Source organism: Blennius ocellaris (assembly GCF_963422515.1).
Source record: "Blennius ocellaris genome assembly, chromosome: 12".
Taxonomy (NCBI): Eukaryota; Metazoa; Chordata; class Actinopteri; order Blenniiformes; family Blenniidae; genus Blennius; species Blennius ocellaris.
The window spans coordinates 22,092,169-22,119,328 of NC_137661.1; the positions used below are offsets into that span (position 1 = coordinate 22,092,169).

The 27,160-nt window shown below is 40.0% G+C and overlaps 1 protein-coding gene across 1 annotated transcript; it reads left to right on the forward strand.

The window, feature by feature from the left end:
- Nucleotides 1–5,767: 5,767 nt before the first annotated feature.
- On the forward strand, nt 5,768–23,485 carry pik3ca (phosphatidylinositol-4,5-bisphosphate 3-kinase, catalytic subunit alpha; the record flags this gene model as incomplete). Its single annotated transcript, XM_080505884.1, has 24 exons — nt 5,768–5,823; nt 5,992–6,160; nt 6,320–6,446; nt 6,947–7,156; nt 7,593–7,687; nt 7,894–8,049; nt 9,476–9,721; nt 10,173–10,258; nt 10,799–10,904; nt 13,244–13,396; nt 13,493–13,627; nt 15,776–15,900; nt 16,158–16,239; nt 17,601–17,765; nt 18,078–18,181; nt 18,308–18,479; nt 18,771–18,877; nt 18,977–19,098; nt 19,574–19,652; nt 19,815–19,985; nt 20,370–20,487; nt 22,030–22,181; nt 23,031–23,193; nt 23,378–23,485. 24 exons carry the CDS (start codon nt 5,768–5,770, stop codon nt 23,483–23,485), a joined length of 3,207 nt encoding a protein of 1,068 aa, XP_080362010.1.
- Nucleotides 23,486–27,160: the final 3,675 nt, after the last annotated feature.

Genomic DNA, 27,160 nt, shown 5'->3' on the forward strand with positions numbered 1-27,160 from the left:
TGTCTATATGCACAACCCACATACTCATCTCTACTACTCATCCCACAAATTAAGCAAAACAGTATAGAGAAATTGAAAAAAAAATACAATCCAAAGGAATGATATTAAATGCCAAGATTAACTGAGAATTGTCAATGGCTTACTGACTGCCCTGCAGGAGCAGACGCTCACCAAAAAATGTGATAATGTAATAATGTAAAAATGAAAAAGGCATATGCACTCTCTTTACAAAAAGATATATTAGCAAAAAAAAAAAAACAACAAATATATAAATGCAGAATTTGACCGCTAAAAAAAATGTTTATGGCAGACTGATCTGTGAACTCTGTGCTACTGTAACGTCTGACTTTTCCTCCCAGTGTACAGTAAAAGTCTTATCTTATCAAATCATGGCTTGTTTTTGCCAAAAAAACAAGTTGTGCGTCACGCCCACTAACGCCCGAGAGGTTTGACCGCGTCTCTTTTAGCAGCTTGTAAAGCGATAATGAGGGGAAAGTCAAAGAAGAAACAACTGAAATGCCTTTGTGGTTTGTGAGGACACAGGTGAGAGACTGCACCTTTCAGCACGTGTGTGCGCGCGCGCGCGCGCGTGTGTGTGCTTGTGTGTGTGTGAGTGTAGCTCTCCTCCCTCTCTCCCTCCCACACACACACACACACACACACACACACACACACACACACACACACACACACACACACACACTCACAGAGCTTTGTCGCAGCGACAAGACAACTCGTCCGGTCGAGCGGCGGCTCTAGTCTCAACGTCCCCCCGGGTTCCAGTTAGCCTCTGCCCGCCACACTGCTCCGTCTTCACCGCCCCCCTTCTCCCTCTCTCTCCCTCCGCGACCAGGCTCTTCCCACCCACCCCCCTCCATCCATGAGTATTTATTTATCCTCAGCGTCGGAGGTGCTGCCGTCACGGATCCCCCGGCGCAGGAAGCTGACAGACGGAGAAACAGCCTGCTACTATCCGGCGCCGGGAGCGACCTAACCGGGCGTTGGGAACCGGAGGGGGGTGGGTGGCTAGCTGGGAAGGCTAGCTGACTGGCACTAGCCGGCGTACATCCCTCCCAGTCCGGCGTCCATCACACACGCAGGCAACCCACACCGCGGTAGGTTATTGTGCCCATCTCTGGGGTGTTTCTTCCGTTTTATGAGACGTGTGTCTTGTTGTGATTGTTTATTTTCCAGCTGGAGGATGACAGGTTCAACATCTCGTCGTCAGATATTGAACAAGAGAGACAGCCATTCCCAATCTAGATTACTTACAAGCACCTCTTGCATGATTACAGTGGTTGTTGTGTATTTTTTTCTTTCTGGATAATTCTTGGGTTTATCACAGATTGGTATAATGGAGTCGAGTGTTATTCCCACACAGAAGGGTTAGTTAGATCTGCTGCTGGCCTGGGTGAATCTTACTGTTTATGTTGTTTGTGTTACAACCCCCCCCCCACCCCAACACATTTTCTTTTTCAGTGACAACAACAAGATGGATTGAAATATGAAGGGTGGGACTGTGTCATCATCATCTTCCCCATAGGAGGGTGGCTTTCTTCGGGTACGTCTCACTCATCCATCCCTCACTCATCCCAGTCCACTCCTGACAGTCCACCAAGAGACACATTCACATGGTACCTTTGTAATTCTTCTCGCGAGCGACAAATCACTTTTCATCTTGTGCTGAAAAAAATTAAAACAAAGTATTTCATTACAACGTGCATCTGGCCAAACCTATCTCCTCTATCTCTTGACCGCAAAGCGTGTTGAGCCGAGTGCTCGCGGCGATTGGGCCGTACATGTTTGAGCTTTCCAATTTGCCCATGGCCTCGCTCACACAAACTATTGTGTTAGTTGTGTGTCAGTATTCAAAGCAAGCTTGTGCCGAGGCCAACGTTTCGCCACTCCCCACACATCCTGTGTTGTGAGGAAGCTTCCTCTTTTGTCCAAAAGTGCTTAGCTGCATCCTGATCAGGGTCTCAGATCGCAGAAATATTCAATGGGTGGTTTGTTCTAAATCGGGGTTTTCTGCTTCAGCTTGTTTTGGGACAAGAAATTACTGGTGTATTTCCTTCCTTTTTTATTAACTGGTAATGTTGTGTATTTCCGTCTCTAAAGCATGACTCTCAACACTAACTGGCTGGACAGTTTTCTATTCTATTAACTGAAGCTTCTCCTTTGCCTCTTTATTCCCCAGGGCTTAGTCAGTTTTTGTTTTTGCAGCAGGGAAGGTTATGCGTCCCAGGCACTGTTTTCCTTAGCAACTTCCTTTCGCTGGGTACCTCTTCCTTTGTGGGGATTTTCAGCAGTTTTAAAGCACAGTTTCTATTAGTTGTTGAAACCCTGAAAGAATATTCACAATTGTCAAAAGATTTTTTTTTTTTTTTATCTCAAGCCCTGTTTGCACAAAAACTGCAAGACACTGTGCGACAGGAGCTTGTCTGCTCCTCGTGTGTATCCGTTAACTTCCACCATCTACGGCCTTGTTATATTTAACAGATTTATTTTTTTTTTCCATTGGAACACTTTTGACAGATACTGTCCACTACAAATTAGGAACAACCCACAAGAGCCGATGTTCTGGAGATGCTCAGACCCAATTATATAGCCCTCACGTTTTAGCTCCCGTCAGACTCGCTTCGCTTATCCATTTGTCCTGCTTCTAACACATCAGATTCATGGGCAAAATTTGAACTTACTATCTAATATATTGCAATAAGTTACAGGTATCATGATAACGTTTTTTTTTTTTTATGTTGGAAATTAAGTAAAATATGGCTTCACCTGCCAGTTGCCATGACGTCATAGCTGGCGGTTGTAGGGTTATTACGGGATCAGGATCTTGATACACGACACAATGTCGCTCTCTTCTGAATGGGAGGTGACGGCCACCAATACACACTTCATTAGGCAAAAGCAAAAACATTATCCTTTACATCATATATATATATATGTGTTCAGGAAGTGAACAAAGAAAGTGTGTGGTTAGAAAATGTAATTGGTTAGAAATTTGAAGCGGACGTGTGTAACAAGGAAAAGCCAGCATGATACCTACAGTCATTTCCCTTCTCATCTCCTCTGGGAAGTCCTACACTTTCTATTTAAGTATAGAATGTCCCGGGCCAGAAGTAACTTTATTCGGTGCGCCATGGTTGTAGCGTGGTGGTTGTCGTATGGCTGATTTGTGAATATGTTTTCTGCTTCATTTAGGGTAAGAGTGTGGTTTATCATCAGGTTTATGATCATAATGATATGCTCCATGATCTGGGCATCTGGGCACACGCTTTAGTCCAGGTCCAGGACTCGGGAAGAAACGTTGGTTACATGCCTTGACGTGTTGGGTGGAGCAGAGGAATGTTAAAGTAATATTGTAAAATACAAATAAACGTTATCCGGGATTCTATATAATTTACGTATGTATTTTTTCCCCCCTCATCATCGGAAATGCTTCTTCACAGTCAGGTGTTATAACATTGTGAACTTACTTGAGTGCTCTTATGGAATTAAGCAGACAATTAGAGCGTTCACTTAATTTAATCATACCTTAAGTGCTCAGAACATATCGAATAAGTTTACCATTGAACAAAGTGAAAATCGTCCCTTGATTAACTTAACTTTTTTTTTTTTAGTGCAGGTTGGCCCTTTTGGTAGCCTTAAATTATTATTGGTCAAAAGTTATTAGTCATTGCAAGCTTAGTTATACCATGCCATGTTGCAGAGTTGCAGAGTCGATATATCTAGCTTAGTTATACCATGCCATGTTGCAGAGTTGCAGAGTCGATATATCTTTGAGGATATTACTACTCAGAGCTTTATATAATATTGAGCCACTGATATTTAGACAACAAATGAAATGCAGCTGGATGAGCTCTTTAGTTTGTTTTTATTCACTGTGTTGACCAAAGAGGTCATTAAAACATTACTGGAGAGCAGTTTGATGAATAATAATGCTAATTCTAGCTTTTTCTGTCATCCAGATTGTCTCTGGGAGGATTGTTAATGGTCATAAATTGGCTGAAACTTCAGTGAAAACATACTGTTGCAATTTTCTGAGAGCCGACACACACACACGCGCACACACACACACACACACACACACACACACACACACACACACACACACACACACACACACACACACACACACACACACCACAGTTTCCCATCTCTGTGTCTCAATCTGTGGTTGAGTCACTGTTGTTTCATTTTGTTTGTAACTGTTGGACCTTTGCAGTCTGTCTGAAGCGATTGCGTCATTGAGGTCCCCACAGATCATTATTTCCCAATACTGCATGACAAGTGGTTGAATGAGATAATCCTGACTGGTCAAAATCCAGCCCCATTTTCTTTGCTAATTTTCCTTGTGGAATATGAAAAACAGAACAAGTATTGTACACTGTGTTGGCTAACAACGTGCAAATCTGCCTTCTGGTGTATTTGTCAATCAATTAAATGCCAGTGAACATGTCTTTTTCAATCCTGAAATGACAAAATTATGGTCACACATAATTAAAAACACAATTGGTCAAAATCGATGACTATTTCTACGGTTCTTGTTATTCCAGTATTCAGCGCCATTCTTATTTTAAGGTTGTCTTCGTAGGTATGCTTGAATTAACTAACTAATTCCATAGAAAGGCTGGGATGACACTGTAAAATCACACACACACACGCACACACAGTGTGTTGGACACCATGTTGGACGGCTAACATCAGTTTTCTACATGTGCTACTTGATTACTTGTGAAACTTGTCAGAAGCACATCGCGTTGTTAATGATTATACTCAGAAGATGCGTCAGTTTTATTGTTTACTTGGAATAGCTTGTATCTATACATAAGTAGTTCCTTGAGTTTTTTTTCTCAAGAAAGTGAGATTACCTCGACGAAAAGACTGCAGACACCCACTCCGTTCTCTGATTTGCAAAAACAATCCAGCATAATAAGACCCCATTTTAGTTTAAGAAAACTAACAAAATACAGTTATATAGCTCATGTAAGCTTTATTTTGTCACATTCAACATGTATCCCATGAAAACCTGCAGGCTGTCAGTCAATATATACAAACTGTTAGAAATAATGGCCCCCAAAAAAATGGTGACCTTTGCTTATTTATTCCATGGCGTCGATGCTCTGCAGTTTGTCACTTAACCTGTTTTAGTCCCACTAAATCAAAGTTGATTGACTGTGCTTAATCAGGCACAACTGAGCCTGAATGGTATTTACTAGACAGGAATATAGATTCACTGATCAATACAACCAAACGTACTATGACTTGTATCATCCCAAAATTTGTTTGCATTAAAAAACTTTTTTTTTTTACATGAATTAGCCAGATTAAGATGACAAACTCCTTATGAGTTCCTGATTAAGGTTACCACATGAATTTGCATTTGATTATCGCAGATTGCTGCAATTTACATAAACCCTCAGTGTTGCTATTTTGGGTGACCCAGCGAAACCTCACTTTGCACATTGACCTTTGAATAGCATGTGTTCAACTTTTGAACAAGTTGCGATGCAAACGTTTGCAGACTGATCGCAAGCTATCGGCAACATGCGTTTCAATGAACACACAACAACTCGCTTGGATTTTTTTTAGCAGTATTACCACTGGGACTTCAGTTGAAATGGGCCTTTTAGCCAGTGACTCACACTATGAGAGCAGAGAGAGAGAGAGAGAACTCCCTTTTTAAAGGTTTGTTATTTCCTTTCAGGGTGTGCTCTGCCGCTTAACGGTGTAACTGAGCTGGCAGACAAAGAGGAAGATGCCTCCCAGGCCATCATCAGGGGAGCTATGGGGCATCCACTTGATGCCTCCCAGGTAGGTCACACTGGATTCTCTTGTGGATATTTGAAACTTTATTGCACACAAGATGTAAATGATTTGATTTATTTCACGCTATAGCAAAACAAACGTTATGCAAATGCAGATCCATTAATAATGTGGTTTTTTCTTTGTCTGTTGTCAATATTATGTGATTTATTGCAGGATCCTGGTAGATTGCCTGTTGCCCAATGGGATGATTCTGACCCTGGAGTGTCTCCGTGAGGCCACGCTCATCACCATCAAACATGAGCTGTTCAAGGAGGCCAGAAAGTATCCCCTCCACCATCTCCTGCAAGAGGAGACATCCTACATCTTTGTCAGTGTCACACAGGTACAGACTGTCACTTAGTGGAAATATAGAATTTCAAATCTCACAAAACACATTTTAGCTTTTCACTTTTCCAAAAACATCCATTTTAGCCCTTCAGAACAAGAGGCACTTCACACATCAACTCGTCTCATTTTACTTTTTTATTGTGTCTTCTTACAGGAAGCGGAGCGGGAGGAGTTTTTTGATGAGACCCGGAGGCTGTGTGACCTGCGACTCTTCCAGCCTTTTCTCAAAGTCATCGAACCAGTTGGCAACAGAGAGGAAAAGATCCTCAACAGAGAGATTGGTACGTGGTTCATCTGGTGGGAAACGCTTGCGTTTCTCTTTGGGTAGCATGGCTCTTTTAAAATGTGGACAACTATGCCCTCACTTCTGTCCTATAAAGCTAATTATGTTCAGTTTTGCTGTCTTCATGGTGTTAACAGAATGTTACAAGTACAAATTCTAACTTACAAAAATTACGCACAGTCTATGAAATGATCAAATTATGAGTAAAAATGTTATTCCACACATCTTAGTTATGACAAACTTTCCAGAAGAAGCGTTTTACACAAGATTATACTGTACAATTGTGCCGCATGAAATAAACTTCTGCTGTGTACATCTGTTTTTTGGAGGATTATCTTTTCATGTTCATTGAAGAGAAGTTTAATTGTTGCAAAATGATTAATTATTGAGTATTAGTAGTACAGCAGTTAGTATTGGTTTGTTTTCAATAAAGGCAAATTTGGAAATATACAAAAAACAAGTTTTAACTGAATGAATTAAACTTTCCCCCTCTCTCAGGATTTGCCATTGGTATGCCAGTGTGTGAGTTTGACCTGGTGAAGGACCCTGAGGTTCAGGATTTCAGGAGAAACATCCTGAATGTTTGTAAAGACTCTGTGGAGCTGAGAGACGCCAGTGGACCCCACAGTAGAGCCCTGTATGTTTACCCACCCAACATTGAATCGACACAGGAACTTCCCAAACACATCTATAGCAAACTGGACAAAGGTGGGAACCAAGTTTTTTTTTTTGTCAACTTCCAAACCAACTTGTATCACACAGTTTTTGAGGAGAAACAACACCCCTGATAAAAAAACAAAACAGATTTCTTTTCTGTTTTTTGGTTTCGGTACAAAATGAAAACTATGGGAACAGTGGAAGACACCAACATTTTTAAATCTTAAATTTAATCAATCGCCACTTACCAACCTCACGGTTGATTCATAGTTGTGAGTTTGGTTATCAATTTATTGATTGACGTTCGGCCAGTGTGACGCTATCGTATTAAGACAATTGATAATAAGCGATCAATTCAGCAGCTTGACAGCACTGAATAATTAACGTTGGGTTGCTGTTTTCTTGTTGCTACTCCAGGAAAATGTGTTTTATCGATTTGTTTGTTCTCAGCACGTGTGCCTTGTTTATTTTTGTCTTTGTCTTGCAGGTCAGATTATTGTTGTGATATGGGTGATTGTTTCTCCAAACAATGACAAGCAAAAGTATACACTGAAGATCAACCATGACTGCGTGCCTGAGCAGGTGGGGCGAACACGAAACTTTGCACAATCAATGTGAAAAGCACTGAAAAACAACACTATTCCTCTATAAATAGTGCTGTTTTTTTAATATTATTATTGCACATAGAAAAAGAAGACCATGCATTGTTTAGCGTACCAGATAAGGATTAAATACAGCCCTACTAACCTCCAAGGCGCTAAACCTTCTGCGTGTATCTTATCCTAAAGGTGATTGCGGAGGCCATTCGTAAGAAGACACGCAGCATGCTCCTATCCCCGGAGCAGCTGAAGATGTGCGTTCAGGAATATCAGGGTAAATACATCCTCAAGGTTTGTGGCTGTGACGAGTACCTGCTGGAAAAGTACCCCATCAGCCAGTATAAGGTAAGAGACACATGGACAAATGTCACGCCAAGACACTCCTGGTTGATTATGAAACACACTTACGAAGTGCATTTGTGAAATCAGTTGGGGTAAGAGGATGTGTGACTCACGGACCGAGAAAAAGTAACTGCATTATCGCTGGGTCATATGAATGGGAAAAATTGGACAATATTTGTCGTGAGGTTCAAAACATCCGAAGCAGAAGACGCTTTATTTATTTTTAACCCAAACCAGATCAGAATCACACTGACCAACGCTCCAGGCTTCTCAGTCAGATTGTTTGGTGGTCCCACTTCCACAAATATACTACACTAGCAGAGCAGTTGCACCATATTTATTTCAAAAGCAAACACAACATGGCAAGTGTAAATGCTTCCCTAAGGTAACTCTTAAGTGAATGGCAATTGGGAGCTTTATTGCAGAAACAGTTCACTACATGTGTGATCAACAGACACGATGACTATGAAGTGCAGTTAATTATTAAAGCAACATTTTTTTATTCATGGTGCCTGTATTCTGCTTGCCTCTATTTATTTATATTGCCTTTTTGTAAACCATTTGTATATATGTTTGGCATATATGTTATTTTTATTGTTTGGTATGTATGTTATATGTTTGATAGTGCGTTTAATCTATTTGTATAAATTGGCACATGGGGTCATCTCTCATATTATGTTGATTGTTTTTACTCCATGGAATAATTTTTGTATTTATTGGCCAATATACATCTGCCTGTTATTTATGTTTGTTGTCAGAGCAGTTAATTATAAAAATTTTCTTCAGGATCATTAATGTTTTTTTTTTTTTTTTAATAGAATAGAATGACAGAATAGAAGAGAAATACTTAAGAACTGTAATGCTACTCTCATAAGGCTTTTGTGCCCAATGAAACTGAAACAGGAATCTTTGACTATTCAACCTGTTGTAGTTTGTAGTCTCTAATACTTCAACACCTCATCTGAAGAGCTTTCTAAAAAAATTATACTAAATGAGCAATTGTAGCCAAATTCTTTTTAATGAAACACGAGCAAACAAGTGTCAAAACATAATTTAATCATTCAGAGTGAAAGACATTTTGTGTGTAAGCGAGATATTTTTCTACAGGAGCCCAACATGGACTTTGTAGTTGGTGCAATTTCATATTTGTCTGCAGACATTTAAAATGTCCATGATCAAATCTCTGAAGCTATTTACTCATGTGCGACTGTCCTGGCTCTGAAGGGATTTCTCTCAGCGTGAGCTTAAGTAGTAAGACGTGTACCCACGTGCCAGTGTTTCCTCCACCTCCTGCTTGGCAGCTCCTGGAAAATGCCCAGTTGACATCATTGGTTACACTTCGGCCCCGTGTAACTCGAGCAGCTCAGTGTTGACTTTCTACTCACAGTCTGTCTTTGTGTCGTTCGCCCTCCCTGTCCCTCCCCTCCAGTATATCCGTAGTTGCATCATGCTGAGCAGGATGCCCAACCTGATGCTAATGGCTAAGGACAGCCTGTACACCCAGTTGCCTACAGACAACTTTGTCATGCCATCATACTCTCGACGCATCTCAACGGCAACGTCCTATATGAATGGCGAGGCAGCTGCCAAGTCGCTTTGGACCATCAACGGGACTCTGCGGATACGAGTCCTGTGTGCCACCTATGTTAACGTCAACATTCGAGACATAGACAAGGTGGGGTAATTCGGTGCGCTCAGAAACATAGTAGTGTTCATGCATATGACATGGAGCAATATAAGTTCTACTGTGATAATCTTCATACAATCCATCGCAGACTCATGCGTATAGAGACATGCATGTTTTTTAGTCGTGTGCACAATCCTCCAGCTCTCTTGAATCAAGGTGGAGGTCTTGTTGAACGTATATTGCTTATGTGGCAGGTGATGTCATTCTGCTGTCTGGATTCATATTCGTAAACAGAAATAGGCTGTCATACTGCATGCCACTGAGGAGAACCGAGGATTTAATTTGACAGCTGTTGCAGTTATTTACCTTTTGAGATGGAGGCTAATCTCCAAGAAAAATATAATTTGTTGTGATAACATGTTGTTTTTTTTGTCTGTATTTCTATTGTTTTTTGTTTTTTTGTTTTTTGATTGACTCTGCCCTCCTTCATTATTTGCAGATATATGTGAGGACAGGCATTTATCATGGAGGTGAACAAATGTGTGACACTGTCAACACACAGAGAGTCCCCTGCTCTAATCCCAGGTAATGGAGCGCCCCTTTAAATTCACTACAACATGCCACAAATATTGAATCTTCTAAAAGTGTGCACAATGATGACGAATCATTCAACTATAGTACATTACTGCTTAGATTCACTTTTCATTGTATTTGACTGAATTAGTCGTTTCACCAATTTTAAACTCTTCATTTACATTAACCAGAGACAGGAGGGTAAGTTGACAGTTTAGTGCTGGACAGTAACACTAAGCCGCAGTGTTATATTACTTCGAACTCGTCTTGGTCCCGGCGCTTTCTTCACACTGTCTAGCCGAATGCAGGACTTGACTATTAAGATAATAATTCCTGACCTCCGCTCAGTCTCAGATAAACACTTTCCCTGTTTTGGCTCATTTACTTTCTTAAACAGAATGAACCATAGGGAAGACCTCAAAATATTTTCTTTTGCAACTAATCTTCTTTTGTCTCATTTTCACTGAAATTGTACACATGCCCAAGAGATAATTTGTCATTTCCACGTATAAGAGATTCACCAATTAAGTATCTCTGTGTCTGTTATCACAGGTGGAATGAGTGGCTCACCTATGATATGTACATCCCAGACATTCCGCGTGCAGCCAGACTCTGCCTCTCGATCTGCTCTGTCAAAGGCAGAAAAGGAGCAAAAGAGGTAAGACGGAACACAATGATGGAGAACCGTTCATTATGCACCTTAAACTCATTGAATGGAATTTGACTTGCAAAAACATAGGGTGTACCACCAGGATATTCAAACGGAAATATATGTGTAACTTTGAAATGTTCACGAATAAAACGAACTAAAATCATTGGATTTAATAGTTTTTTTTTAATCCAATTTTTTTTTAATCTGAAAAAGTATGCACAGCAGTATGCAAATCAACCCTATATGAATTAATTTCAGGTTTATGCCCAGAATTGTAAAGGCGAGTATGTGAATCCTGCTATAGCAGCCAGCAGCTGAATATAGCAGATAGTAAGCAATCTGTGTCTAAACAATGGCTTGCTAGCCCCCTGCAGAAGACCAAGAAGGCTTATATAGGCGCCCCCACAATGCATGAGCATGACGCACGAACCCGCTCACCCTGCTTGTGTCAGTCTGTCTGTGTATACGTGCCCAAGGTAAATGGAAGCTGTGGTATCGTCTTTGGCTCTGTTTAATTACTAATCAGTCATGGGCACCGTGGTGGCATGAAACCATCTACAGACACACGATCAGCTGAACTGACTTCACCATTGTTCTCTGAGTGTTTTTCCTCACATGAGCCGTATCAGGAGATAAACATAAAATGAGGACTCTAATAAATGAATAAATGTGGCGGGGGGGAAAAAAGTTCGAGCGGTGTTTATATTTTAAATACTAAAAATGCGTTTACTAGATAAAAGTCTTCATTTTGCTTTATATTTAGAAATTGTGGTCTAAAATGATTGGAGCATGTCAATGTTTCTTGTGCTCTGACGCATGTAACAGACACCCACACAGATCGATTTTTCTTCCGTCCTCTAGTAGTGGAAAAGCTGGAAGACAAGAGGTGTGCATGGTGGGTGTGGGTGTGGGTGTGGAATGTATCAATGAATGCCAGACATGGATATTGTAACAGACACCTGAGGTGAGTCCTGCCTCCTGCCGTGTCATGCCGAGGCGAGGTCAGGTTAGCGGATGCTCTTTCATGCTCCACCTGAATTAAAGATAAACAGTTTTCTTCAGCAGCTCTTTGTTCCAGCACTTACTATTAATAGGTGCGTTTTGACTGGCTGTCTGCATGTAACTCTGTCTCTGTCTGTGTTGTAATATTGTCACCTCCATTGCTTCCACTTAGTGAAAACTCACTCTGCAGATCAAGACCTCATCGAGGTGTGCAGTTAAATACATTGTTTTGTTAGACATATGTTATAATTCAAGTTGTTTCTTGCCATTATAATTATAATGGAATGGTCTTATTCAAGCCTCAGAAAAACTTAATACTTTCAGAAAATATAACGGAAATAGTCAAACATTTTTGCAAAACAGCACTATAAAACCTTTCATGAGTTATAATGACAAAACTTATGATTGCTGGATATCAAATACATTATCAAACCAAGACGAGAAGCAAAATAAATGACATTCAAGAAAAACAGTCTTTACTGTCTGTCTCACCAAAAACCCAACGTAACAGTTGAAACTGTCACCAAACCGCCAGTCACAACCCGTATAGAGTTTAATGTCATAAGCAGTTCCCACTTTTAAGAAGAGGCACCATAATATCCAGACGAGAAGGTGCAACTTTTTATACCCGCTTTGAACCCTGTGGCTTAAACAATGACTCGGCTAATTTGTGGACTTTTACGGATCAATGAGCTTCATGCTACTATGCATGCTTTACATGCTGCGTACAGGCACATCACATAACTCACGACCTTTCTTTTTTGATCCCTTTTTAAAATTTGGCTGGTGTAGCTTATATTCAGGGATGCTCAATAGTACGGAAATTACAGTAGCAAACTCAACATGTTCACAATTGTTAGCTTCAGTTTTTGCAAGGAGCAGTCTGCAGTTCTCACCATTGAGCTCTTTTGTAGGAAAAGTGTACCGCATTCATACAAAAAAAAGAACATTTTTCTCAATCGATGAGATATGAATCTGTCCATCATTCTATTTGTCTCACCCGGAATAATGGGGCACTGGAACTGATCCCTACTGAGGCGAAGGCAGGATACACCCTGGACAGGTCACCAGTCCATTACAGGGCACACACAAAGAGACATACTCGTCTTCACACCTGCAGGCAGTTTAGAGTCTCTAATTACCCTCAAATACAAGTTATTTAAAAAAAAACTAAAACAAAAAAAACTCAAGACTTTATTGAGGCACAAGCGCTGTCACCAAACCCTTCTCTTTCCTGTTATGGCCTCACTGAAGGAAACAAGAAAGGCTTTCTCGTGTGTTTTCTTGTTCGAAGTGTTGTTTCTAAAACAAAATGTATCCTCTGTGTGTGTTCTGTCCTCTAGGAGCATTGTCCACTAGCTTGGGGAAACATCAACTTGTTTGACTACACTCACACGCTGGTGACCAACAAGATAGCTCTAAACCTTTGGCCTGTGCCTCACGGCCTGGAAGACCTCCTCAACGCCATCGGAGTCACCGGATCGAACCCCAACAAGGTATTCCAATTCGCGTCATCAAAACGTGTCCGCGTCAAAATCCAAACATAAGAACGTAAAGAATTTGAGATGGTTTTTAAAATCTGCCTCGTTCAGGAAACGCCGTGTCTGGAGTTGGAGTTTGACCATTTCAGCAGCTGCGTTAAATACCCAGATATGAACGCAGTGGAAGATCATTCAAACTGGACCATCTCAAGGGAAATGGGGTTCAACTACAACCTCTCGGGACAGGTAATAAAACATATGGCATTTTTTTTCTCTGTAAGGAAATTATTTTTTAAGTTGGCATGTCACTAATAGCACAATTTCCACGTGTTTATATTGTATGTGAATCACAGTAAATTAGATTAGGAGACCACTGGTTGGACAGTTTTTGGTGATGGGTATATATAACAGTAATACAATAAAATATTCATACATGTATTATTTACAATGTTATGACCCATATAAACATTGTGATTATCTCAAATTCTCAACTGAAATTTTGCACAAAACACAAACTCAAGCTAAATATTTTCTTTAAAATGTAATTTTGTTAGGATGGTCGATGTATGAAGAACTGCTTCACCTTTCCATTGCAGCTGTAGGTAGGCTGAGATGTGTTGACGTTGATTTATGAGGTCCCAAACATGTGTGTCGTCAAAGGCATTTACACGTAATGGGACAAGCTGGTAAATTAATTGAGATAGTAGCCGGGAGATACAATCCAAAGCAGATAGTGTGAAATGAGCACTCCTCACGCCTGGCACACACAATTTGAATAAATTAACACATCATCTCACATGGTTCACATCTTCTTGCTTGTAAGCACAGATGAAATATGTGCTGTGCGAGACACCCTCGTTAAATTACAGCTCTGAATTATTATGCCTTTAGTGTACATGTTGAATAAAAAATTAAGAATGTTTACTTATAGACATTTTCCCCCTTTTATATAAAAATATGTTTGGCAGCACAGTTACACCACACACGACTATTTGGTTTGATGTCATTTAAGGGATGTTTTTTTACTCTGTGGGGGGTTTCGGTCAAAACGAGTCATGTAGTGAACTAATAAATCTCCACTCACCATGTGAACCATCCTCCAAAGCAAGACCCATTGTGTCATTGTCACATGTTAGTTTTGTTCAACGGGACAATCCCAGGTAGCAGAAAATCAACTATATTCCTAATTGTCTTCGGTTTTTCTTTTCTTTAACTATGTTAAAGATTTTCATAGGAGTTAAAGTAAGTTCATAAAAGCTTGGATAATAGATTTGATTTGCAGAACAATGTCAATACTTTTCATATGAGGCAGTAGCGCCAGTGTATGTTACCGTCTTCAGTTATTCATGGCGGTATAGATTATGCTGTCTTATCAGATTTCCAGATGATGTGTGGCACTGGAGCTTTGACGCCCGAAGTACCGTGACATTTTTGTTGGAGTTGCTGCGCCCTGGTAGAGGATCGAATAGTGTAACGCCACGTGTTAAAAACTTGTAATGTGTCAAAAATGTGAGGAGTGGTGAGGCGCAGGATTACTATTGCAGCCACAAATCATCAGGGTAATACTATGTGTCACATGGTTGCATACTCAAATTGCATTATGAGTTTGTAGAAACACAATCTAACACTTGATACATGCATGATTTAAAAAAAAAAAACAACTAAAGAATTCAAAGGTGAGGTTGCAATGGATGCTTGTGCTAACTATAATGAAACCTCCTGCTCAGACCCCAAATTGTAAGGATTGTGCTTTCATAGTCCATATTCATTCTAAAAATGAAGATTAAGCAGGATTTTTCCCTTCCGCTGTGGCTTGATCCCAGTCTAACAATCACTTTGTCTTGTCTCAGGCATATTTAAATTAGCAAAGTGGTTGTACCGACAGAAATCTTACTTGCTTTTGCGAAGGAAGGATCTGTGAGCAGTGGGGAAATTAAGCTGTCGACAGACTTCCAGCTTGTTTTATCAAAATGGAAATCAAATGAAAAGCTTAAATTCGGGATCAGGAGACATTGTGTGGGCTGTTAGCAGCCGAATGTTCACTGTATCTGGATGTGTTGTGTTCAGGCTGCACTCTTGCTTAATCTCCGTGCCTGCTGTAAACCTTTCAGAGGTCCGAAGCTGCATTTACAAAATGTGCCGTTTTTAAACATTTGAGGTGCATTTGCACATTTAAAATTTGATTTTATAATAAAAAAAACTTTTTGTATCCAGTCTTACTGTTGACTACATTTTCAACTGTCAACGTCAAAGCACACCTGCTGACGTCAGCCCTTTTTCGCTGCGTCCTGAAAATAATTGCATCTGCAACGTGGCAGCTTGATTATGACTTCTCCATTCTTCATGTTTGATGTTTCACGTTGGTGATGTCGCTGTAACATTGTACTGTTTCAGAGCAACCGAGTGGCCAGAGATCATGCCCTGACAGAGAGTGACACTGAGCAGATGAGACAGCTCAGTAACCGGGATCCTCTGTCTGAAATCACTGAGCAGGAAAAAGACTTTCTCTGGAGATACAGGTAACTCTCTCAGCCAGCAGTCATGGGACTTTTATGATGCGGTTGAAGCAAAGGTCGGAGCTTCACTTTACTAGTGCAGTGCACAAACTTTCAGACCTTGATGTAGATATAACTCTTGGCCCTATGAGCTTGTAAGAAAACAAAGATTTGTTGGAATGAGTTCTTCTCACTGACTTGCAGGTTGTAGATTTGTAAAAAGAAAACGATTGAGACTCGAGTTGTGACACAACACTTGGAAATTCTTTTTTTTCTCACAGACACTACTGCATGAACATCCCCGAAATCCTCCCTAAGATCCTTCTTGCTGTGAAGTGGAACTCCAGAGATGAAGTAGCACAGGTAATAATAACATGTTATTTAGTTGTTGTTTTTTTTTGTAGTGAAGCCAGTCACTGAGGAGCACACCTGCTCCCAATAGTATGCTAAAGCAGAAGCCTTCAAAATAAAAGCAATGTGTATTTTCCCAGATTTGCATTTGATGGTAGAAAGATTCCTGTCATGGTTTTCTCTCACATGTGCAGATCTAACACTGGCAACCTTAGACCAGACGTATACTCAGGCCCCACTGGTGATCTGTGGCGCCTCCCTGGAGGGTCTGAGTATATTGTTCAGTTTATGGTGTAAGAGGCTATAATCGTTTCAGTAATTAATCATATGAGTGTTTTGGGCCCTCGCATTAAAAAATATATTAAACAATTAACATGCCATCTATTAGACTTGTTACGAGCTACGTTGTTTGGAGAATTGCTATAAAGAAGGCGAATTTGCAAAACAAAAGTGAAGGACGTAGTGTGTACCAACCAAAGTGCAGCTTTGTGACAAGTCGTGTGTCTGAAGATGTGAACTCACGTATACACATAATTCAGAAGAAGAAAAATGTTCCATTACTATGAAACTGAATGAGAAATATGTTTCAGTAATCTAAAAGGCTAATTACAAAGTGAAAAAGTCCAGAAAGTTATGGAAAAATAATTTACCATTGTAGAAAACAGATGTATTTCAACATACACCTTTTAGGTGGGTCTGGTTATGATAAAGAACTGTTGAAGACAGACTGTATGATTCAGGAATATATTGAATAATATGTTTGGATAAAGAAGAAGTAGGATTGAATCCGATTTACTTCATCATTACTTTTGTTGTGCATCTGTGGTACAAGTGGGTCTATTTACATTAAAGCTGTATGAGTACAGTTATACATATAAACTGTATGTCATTGTGTATATATGTACACATGTAAATATATTCTACATGTTTTTATAACATTTGAAAAGCAGTTAACACATCTTGGACTATTTTGGAGATAGATTTCTCGAAAAAAATCTGAAAGAATGTGTATATTTATCAGATTTGGTTCATAATCACAACTTCTTTTTGTATAGATAATTACTTTGATGGCACATTTAAAGAAGTTGAATAAACCCCACAATGAGCACTCATGCTGTTTGTACTTACCACTATTTGTAGAAAATGGCCTGCAGGCTTCTCACTGTTGAGTACTACTGCTCTAAAGACTTGTGTCTACTTTTTAGTTGCTGCGTTCTTTTTTTTTTTTTATCTTAAACAATCCTGTAGCAGAAAAACGTTTGATTTCACACTTTTTTTCCCCCTACTTAACTACACTTAAGGTTTCTGTGGCTTTGTAAAAGAAACGAAAACTGGTGACAGTGTTCTTCAATCTTGGTTTGTGTGTTTTCTAGATGTACTGCCTGTTAAAGGAATGGCCGTCTATCCGCCCTGAGCAGGCCATGGAGCTGCTGGACTGCAATTATCCCGACCCCATGGTCAGGCACTTCGCTGTACGCTGCCTCGACAAATACTTGACTGATGATAAACTGTCACAGTACCTCATCCAGCTTGTACAGGTAGGTTTAACCTGTTGTCGGGGGAGGTGGGTTGAAAAGAGACACACTAAACCATCTCACAAAGTCATCTGTAAAGTACTTTTTCTTTATCCTGAGTGTCCTTGACAATCCATTTTTAAAGCTGTTGAAAATAATCTTTTGTTTAGCCTGTTCTTTGTTGAAGTCTTTCTGGTCTGTGATGCTGCAGGTTGTCTTTCTGTACTGAGAGACAGGATGGTGGTGAGGGGGGGGGATGTCACAGAGTGTGAAATGACTAATCCGGACCTCTGCCTTGTTCTTTCCCTCCTGTCTTGCTTTCGTCTCCTGCATTAGGTATTAAAATACGAGCAGTACCTAGACAATCCCCTGGCCCGTTTCCTCCTCAAAAAGGCCCTCACCAATCAAAGGATAGGACATTTCTTCTTCTGGCATCTCAAGTGAGTCACAATTCAGACTGCGCCTGCTTCATATGTGTTTTGTTTTTTTCGAGAGGGTGGAAATCTCATCCCACCTCCTCACTCCACCCTCTCAAAGTCATTGTTCTCCTTCTGGCTTCCTGCCAGGTCAGAAATGCACAACAAAACAGTGAGCCAGAGGTTCGGGCTTCTGCTGGAGGCTTACTGCAGGGCTTGTGGCATGTACCTGAAACACCTGAGCAGGCAGGTAGAGGCCATGGAGAAACTCATAAACCTCACCGACATCCTCAAGCAGGAGAAAAAGGATGAAACGCAGAAGGTAAAAATTACGCCAACACATCATTTACTATCCTTGATGCTGATCAGCTCACTTCAAAACCAATCAAAGTTATTTAATATAGACTGTAAACACTATCGATTATCAGCTAATACACAACTTGATTTTAAATATAATATAATCAGAACAGATGGAAGTCTTCTGATTGGTACATCTTGCTTTATTTCATTGTTATTGAAATGTAGCATTGCACAGTCACTGTGTCGTATGACGCTGTTCTGATTTATTTGCAAATTTGTGCGTTGTTGTTGCGTACGTGTGTCTCTTGTGGAGGTCCAGATGCGGTTCCTTGTTGACCAGATGAAGAGACCAGATTACATGGACGCCCTGCAGAACTTCACCTCTCCTCTCAACCCGGCACACCAGCTGGGAAACCTGAGGTAAGGAGCAACGTGGTAAGGCAGCGGGGCGGCCGGACGTGCGGTTGGCGAAGAGGAAAACGAACATTTCAAAATAGACGTGTTTTAATTTGTGCGCAGGTTAGATGAGTGCAGGATCATGTCGTCTGCAAAGAGGCCTTTGTGGTTGAACTGGGAGAATCCTGACATCATGTCTGAGTTGCTGTTTCAGAACAATGAGATCATCTTCAAGAATGGAGACGGTAACACACACACACACACACACACACCCAATGTTGTTATTATGACTTATTAATTTGTGACATTTTCCTAATAAGTCATGCTCAGCTGCTGAGTAACATCAGAAACATACATGTAAAAAATAAATGTATTGTCAGAAAGAGATTGCTTCTCAGCTGCTCGTTTTTCATTTATGGAGAAAGCCTGTTGAAATTTGAACACATATTTTAATGTTTGTTATTTTTTTGTGATTGTCAGAAAACATTATAGCTTAATTTTTACTTAAAAAAAAAAAAGCACTCTCCCCAATTTGTGCAACTCAGTGATGCACAGTGTTATTCCAGTAAAAGTGCCGTTTGGAGGCTGCGAGAGCTTCCCGACAAGCTTGTTCACTTATTACAATCATAAATGACTCATTTGTCTGTAGCGAGTTTAGTGTGATTCTTATGCAGCCTTGACTTTATTCACCTAATTTCATTGTGCATCTGTATGTTGTAGATTTGCGGCAGGACATGTTGACGTTGCAGATTATTAAAATCATGGAGAATATTTGGCAGAATCAGGGACTGGACCTACGGTATGGCTTCCCCTCTGGTTATCTCACCCTCACTTCTTTATTTATTTATTTTTTTTCGCTGTTTCACTGTCTCTGCTCTCACTTAGTTTTTCACAACACGACACATGCAAGCTGAGAAAATGTGTTTTTTGTGTGTGTGTGTGTGTTTCTGTCTGTCTCCAGCATGTTGCCCTACGGCTGTTTGTCATTAGGAGACTGCGTTGGCCTCATCGAGGTGGTTCGCAGCTCCCACACCATCATGCAGATTCAGTGCAAAGGAGGCCTGAAAGGAGCCCTGCAGTTCAACTCCAACACTCTGCATCAGTGGCTCAAGGACAAGAACAAGGGCGAGATGTGAGCGCTCGCCTGCTGCGATTCCTAAACCATGACGTCTTTCTCCACGTCATCACACAGCATGGGACAACACTTCTCATCTGCATCTGTTGTATCTTTACACGAGATGATTACATTTAACCTGGACTGATATCGAAACACTCAAACTAGTGTTGTAAGAGTTAACCATTAATACAGCTCTGATTTTAGCCTCAGTTGTCATTAAAAGGTTAAAAACAAGGATATGAACACCAGTATGATTACAAATTTACTGGTTTTAGCTTTAAATGGAATATATCTGATGGTGCTACTGGCCTATGATTATGTGTGTTATTAGTTTATTGAAAGTATTCTGAATGTGATTAACTTCTGTGTGTCTGTGTGTGTGTGTGTGCGTGCGTGTAGGTACGACATGGCTGTAGATCTGTTTACCAGGTCCTGTGCTGGCTACTGTGTAGCCACGTTTATCCTGGGAATAGGAGACAGACACAACAGCAACATTATGGTCAAAGACGATGGACAGGTAATTTCTCCATACATACACACACGGCGTACATTATAAATAAACTTACCGGTTTACTGATGATGTGTAGTGCTTATCAGAGTTTTACTTGCTCTGCTCTCTGTGGTGGAGAACAATGGTGTAGAAAGGTTTTATCCTATCAGTGTTTTTTTGTGAGACTGTGGTTTTTCTCGATTTCTTCCTCTGTGGTGCCCCGGAGCTCAGTATAACCAGGTTCAAAGCTGCAAACTACTACAACTGGCGTTTTTTGTGTGGATGGAGAGGGATTCACACAGTGATGTAAAGTAAAACAGGACTTTTAGCAGTTTAATGGTCCCTGTAACAAGTGAAGACTAAGTGCTGCCTTCTGCGTCTGTTTATATGTGCTGAGAGCAGATTCTCCTGGAGACCAATAAGTGTTTATCACTAAAACACATCCACACATTGGCAATTAGAGCAGTTTTTAGTTTTTTTGTCATTTCTTCAATTTTTTTTTTAATATATGCACATTTCCGTGGTCTCACTTTTATATATTTATTTAACTCTATTTTTTATTTTCCTTTTTTCAACAATCACGAACACCGATAAACAAAAATGCAGTGGGGCATCTCCAGTATGCGTGTTTTTCCTATTGTTGCTCGGGCTCAGTTGGTACAGTGGGTTGTTTCCTAATCAGAAGTGTGTGGATTTGAGCCCCCATCTCACTAATGCAGGTTGATTGCTTTAAATGGCAACTGCGACTAATTATTGATGGGGGAATGTGGGTTACAGACTGTTGGCTCAGTGAATAGATATGCTTCATTTACTCTTTTTTTTTTTTTTTTACCACATCTGTGGCAATGAAGTTGAGTACTTTATCAAACTAGCCTACAGAGTATATCAAGTCGTGGGTAAATAGCCATCAGGTTAAAAGCATCAGACAGGAGTGCAGGCGTTGTGCGTTTAAAAAAAAAAATAGCTTTGTGGTTTTCTGTCAGAGTACATTTTAAACTGATATCCTCACATGTTTAGCTTTTGTTAATGTCTTTTGTTAATGTCTTCTAATTACCTCTACGGTCTCATTGTTTTATACTAATGCAATTTGTTTTATTACATTAACAAATATTTACAAATCTCTTGTTTTGTATTGTTTTTTTATTTTCTCTGGTTGATGTGTAGAGATAGAACAGGTCAGTACAGTGAGTTGATAGGGATTATATACTCTATTTCTGTGTTAAATTAGATTCCCAATAAAACAAAGTATTCTGGTGGTGCTTCTGTATTTTGTAGAAATTACCTCTCCATTTTTCTCATTATCTTTATATAGATTTCTTTTTTTACCCCCACTTAATAATAATAATGATGATAATAATAACGTAGAAAAAAATACTAAGAGTAATGTGTTATTCCCAACCTACGGATTTAGAAAATACAAGCGAGGTTGATGGTTTGCGACCTGCAGTAAATCACCTGGAAAGTGTTGGTTGACAAATTGATGCCAGTGTCTTCTGTTTTCTTCCGACTTCAGAGGAGGCTTCAAGGAACTAAACTTCCTCTACTCCTCTTTGTTCTGCTGCTCTTCAGCTGTTCCATATAGACTTTGGCCATTTCCTGGATCATAAGAAGAAAAAGTTTGGCTACAAGAGAGAGCGGGTGCCCTTTGTACTGACACAAGACTTTCTCATCGTAATCAGCAAAGGCTCCCAGGAGTGCACAAAGACCAAAGAGTTTGAGAGGTACTGCAGCATGGGTTTTTTTTTTGTTTAGTTTTTTGTTTGTTTTTTGTGTTGTTTTTTTTTAGTTTTAAGTGAGGCAAACAGTTGAGCTCAAACATTTTGAAATACTTAGTATTGAGGTAATCGGTCACTGATTTTTAACAGTAGTTTTTTTCTTTGTTTACTAGTCCTGTTAATATTTACCTTCCTTGAATGATACTGGTACACGTTTATATTTGTTTTATTGAAGTGAACTGGCTCACAATTCCAGTAAAATTCCACATGTGCAGTTTCACGAATTTAACAGATGTGGAGGCAACATTTGCATCTATTTTGTCACGAGTTCATGCGGTTCCCCTTGCAGTATTATCTCGTGATGCATCTCACTAGTAGCAGTTTATCTTTGACACTGGTAGTGAGAGAAAAAAAAAAAGTTAGTTCACAGGTTCTCAATATGTGGGAGGATGAGCATCTGGATGTCCTAAGCAAGACAGAGGCTTTGAATTCTTTCATGATTTTATTAATAATGAATTCAGTTGATTAAAATAAGTTTTATTTAATCAAAACAGTAATTCATTTTAGCTTCCACTAATTTAATTTAATTTAATTTAATTTAATTTATTTTTTTAATTTATTTTTATTTTTATTTTTATTTTTATTTTTATTTTTATTTTTATTTTTATTTTTATTTTTATTTTTATTTTTATTTTTATTTTTATTTAATTGAATGTATAATTTTTATTTTTTAATAAAAATGTCAAAAATGTCAATTAAAAAAACCCTCTTGTGACAGATTTTTTTACCTGAAGCTGCCCACCCCACAAATTGAGAGCCGCTGCTTTAGTGTATGACATTTCCTTGTGACTCCAGGTTCCAGGAGATGTGTTACAAAGCTTACCTGGCCATCCGGCAGCACGCCAACCTCTTCATCAACCTGTTCTCCATGATGTTGGGCTCCGGCATGCCTGAGCTGCAGTCATTTGATGACATTGCCTACATCAGAAAGACTCTCGCCCTGGAGAAAAGTGAGCAGGTGAGTGAGTATTGCTCCATACTCGTCTCCTGAATTTTCATAGTGTGGGAATGTTAAAGTATTCTAGGAAGTAATAATAATAATAATGCATTTCATTTGTGTTTCACTTTACATTCATGAATCTCAAAGAGCTAAAAATGACAAAATAAGTAAATATTTAGTTTTTTTTCCCTGAATGGTGCAGGAGGCGTTGGACTACTTCATGAAACAGATGAACGATGCTCACCATGGCGGGTGGACCACCAAGATGGATTGGATATTCCACACTATCAGGCAACATGCACTAAACTGATCTCCGACTCCTAAACAAAAAAAACCACTGGTCCAACAAATTTAGCTTAACGTATAGTCTTTTGACGAATGTCACCCTCTGATGCAGCAGAAACCACAAACAGTTCGACTGGTGATGGAAGTTTGCAGCTTTTTTTTTTTTTTTTTTTCTTCCTGAAATTTATTTTAAACGAGGTTCCTGTTTTTCTGCCTTTTGATGTGGCCGGGTCTGCATGAGACCGTTCTCTTCAAATTGTTCCCCAACCGGCTCGCGCTTGTTTCCCAGCGTTCTCTGCACTTTGTTTCTTCCCGCTGAACTCGGCAATTGTGGAAATTCTGCCTTTTTTAATTTTTTTAACTGTGCTGCTCATGGAGGAAAATCACACATTGGACAAAACAGTGTAAAGAAGACGGTGTCTGCCAAGGTCTAAATGTAGCCACAAAGCAAGTTTAACTTGCTGCCCTTCCGCAGTGTTCATGCTGCGCTGTGGCTTCACTCTGAACACGAGCGATCTGTGAAACTTTTTTTTTTTTTTTTGTAAATCTTATCACTGCTGAGGATGCAAGCAGGCACAACAAGCTGTCAGAATTATCTTATGTATATTTAACTATTACAGGATCACTGGTCTATGGGAGCTTCTATGATGTCTTCCGCCATCTTTTTATAAAAAAAAATAAAATGACCCTTCAGAGATGAATTGGCATCAACTTGCCAACCTTTTAGCTCTTAATGTGAAAGCTTTGGAAAAACGACAGAAGAGTCCTTTGAGTTGCTTTGCGCAGCTCCACCATCTCCCACCGCCTCAACTAACCAGCGCTCCACCTTTGGGAACAGGAGCGGCGTTAAGACTTCAGGGTGATGATGCCTCTCCATCAAATATAGCACTTAGGAATACCTGGAGAATATACAGATTTACTAAGACTTTTTTTTTTTTTTTATAATTTATTTATGCACCTAGTTTCTTTCAATTCCAGCAAAGGCAAAAGTGTAACTCTGCCTCTTCGGAAACATTGCTGATGTAAATATATTTGGAGTTTTATGTATTAATGTTATGAGCGTCGTCTAAAAGCAACTGTTTTCTCCCGTCTGTCTCGCTCAGTCTCACAATTGGAAGTCTGCTGCTGTCGCCTTCTTTTTTCCAGCTTTTTTCACTGGTAAACACCTAATATGGCCTCATCAGCAGCCAACTTGGTTTTCATTGTGGCTAGTTTGCGGTCTCTCCGGAACAATTTGTTACGGTATGCAAAATGAAGAGCGAAAATGTCAGACTCACTTTTTTTTTTAATTTCAATTTTTTTGTAAAGCCTCTGAAAGTCTCTTATGTGGGCAAGCAGAGGCCCAACGGGAAAGTCTCGTCTTCCTCTTGGTAAAATGCCCTGGCGTCGCAGCACAATACTGTTCAGTGCCACAATCTCCGTTCAAGTTGTAGGAAGAAAACCATGATGGGAATTTAATGTGTAGAAGGTCAATTTAACTATTGGTATGCACTAATAGAATCTAAGTGTCTGTTGGGGTGATTATTCTGGCTTGTTTCTCACTTGAATGTTTGAAAGTTGTCGAAGATCTACTGAGCCGTAGCAGCGTTTGAATCATGCATTCCTTTGCGAGGGACGATCAAACCATATACTAAACCCTCGAGTTAAATCCTAAATGCACAGTGTGTGATGCTTCGAGTTTAAAAGCATACAAAACAGTGAAGGAAATGTGAGAATGCGGCGTTTGTGGCGACGTCGCAAAGTAAATCTGCTGAAGTTGGTAAGATACTCCAATACATCCTGGGCTGCTTCGGGCGCACCGCTCCAGTTACGCCACAAGATGGTGTATTGAGTCACTATCATGTCTTGGACTTAAATGAGCAGGAAACGCTATCGCAGTTTTGACAGGACAGATTATGTCAGGGAAGTTCAGCTGTCCAGCAAATTATGAGAAATTGACGGGATTATGGGCAAATACACTTTTAGACCACCGGGTTAAAGGTGAAATTGTATTTTTGACACCTTTGCTTAACAACTTTGTTTAAATTTCACACACATGCAGGCTCTACCGTCCAGGTTCACAGCACCGCTTTAGCAGCATACGTTGGCATTTATTTCCACCGTCAAATGTAGTTGAAGAACTTCAAGGTGGACTCCGCTGATCAAATGCACTTCTACACAGGAGTCGACTCAACCAGCAGCTTCTTCAAGAGCAAAAGTTAAATAATTCATACCTGAGCTGAGCTGAAGGCGTGAACAGTGTTTTTTTTTTTTTGTTCTTTTCTCATCAGCACAATCATACATCACACGATTGCCGATTAACTTGTGTTTATGATGCGAGTCGTCAGAAAGATTTAAGAGATTTAAAAAAAACAAAACAAACAAAACCAAATCATGACTAACCCGAAGCGTGGTTTACATGTTCTTGGGGAAATTTACAGGGTTACAAAACAGGGTTTATTCCATTTGAAGGATTTTGGTCCCACTGTGTTTAAAGAAGAGTGCAAAGCGACTCGAGCATGGCGTGCTTTTCTGCAAAGAAAACTTTTATCCTTCGTGAGAAATCGGGCATCCAAGTAGCTTTCCGAGCATCAAGCGCTCTCACGGTGTGTCTCCGCAAAGACATTTGGATGTGCATGTAGCTTGCGTGTTATGCGAGCGATCCCTGCTGTGGACGAAGTTAAAACAAACACTTGATTGTATTGAAAAAGCCAAAGTTGTGGTCTGTTGACACACACGCTTGGTGTCATATTAGGGCGGCATTCATGGACAGAATGTATTTTAAATGTGCGCTCATATTTGTAAAATTCCTTCACGCATCAGCCATGTTTGTTTCCGTGCCGCCGAAGACGCTGTTGTCCTCGTCCTTTGTTTCCTTAACTTTGCCAAATCGGGCGAATCGCTGACGCCTGACACAATTAACTGGACTTAAAAACATTAAGAGGAAGAAGAAGGTTGGCGTGTGCACTTAAGAGTTCTTGTTCTAAATGCCTTTTCTGTCCAGAAGGACGTTAGCCTAGTATGCATGTTTTTCAGGCAGCATAACCAGTGTGCGTGACGTACACGTTTTGAATATGCGGTGTGTATGTGCAGTTGCTGTAATCTCTTTTTCTATGGTCGGCTCCACGTGTGACGAACCTGTAGGTGTAGTTATCTTTACTACCTTTGATCGTATAACCTCCCGAAACTGTGCCAGCGTGTCCTGATTGATTGTCTCTCTGTGCGGGCTGCAGAGCTTCATTGGCAGGCCCCAATGAAAAGCCTTTGTACATGTTCATTTCTCTGTGTTACAACACTTTAAAAATGTTTTGTAAATCATTTTTTCATCAACTGCCTGTTTTAATTTTTTTTGATTTGGGGGGGGGGGTATATTTGTTTTTGCATTGTTTTGAAAGGAAACACAAATGAGAGGAAACACAACCCTCAACATTACATAACAGCTCTGTAGTCCACATCATTCTCTAAAGTAAAACTCAGAAGCTCATATTTTCATATGCATAAGCCAGACAAAATACTATGACCAATTGTCTCATATTGTGGAGTTTCCCGTTTTTTGGGGGGGGTTTTTTGTCCAGGCATTATCCCTCTGTAACATGCACTGGCAATACCTTCTTTGAATCATGAGAGTTTCAATGAGAAAAACGTGCATCGATAGTTCTGCTGCCAGTTCACTGCTTTTTTTTTTTTTTTTTTTTTTCGTGTCTTGGAGCTTTTTGGAAAG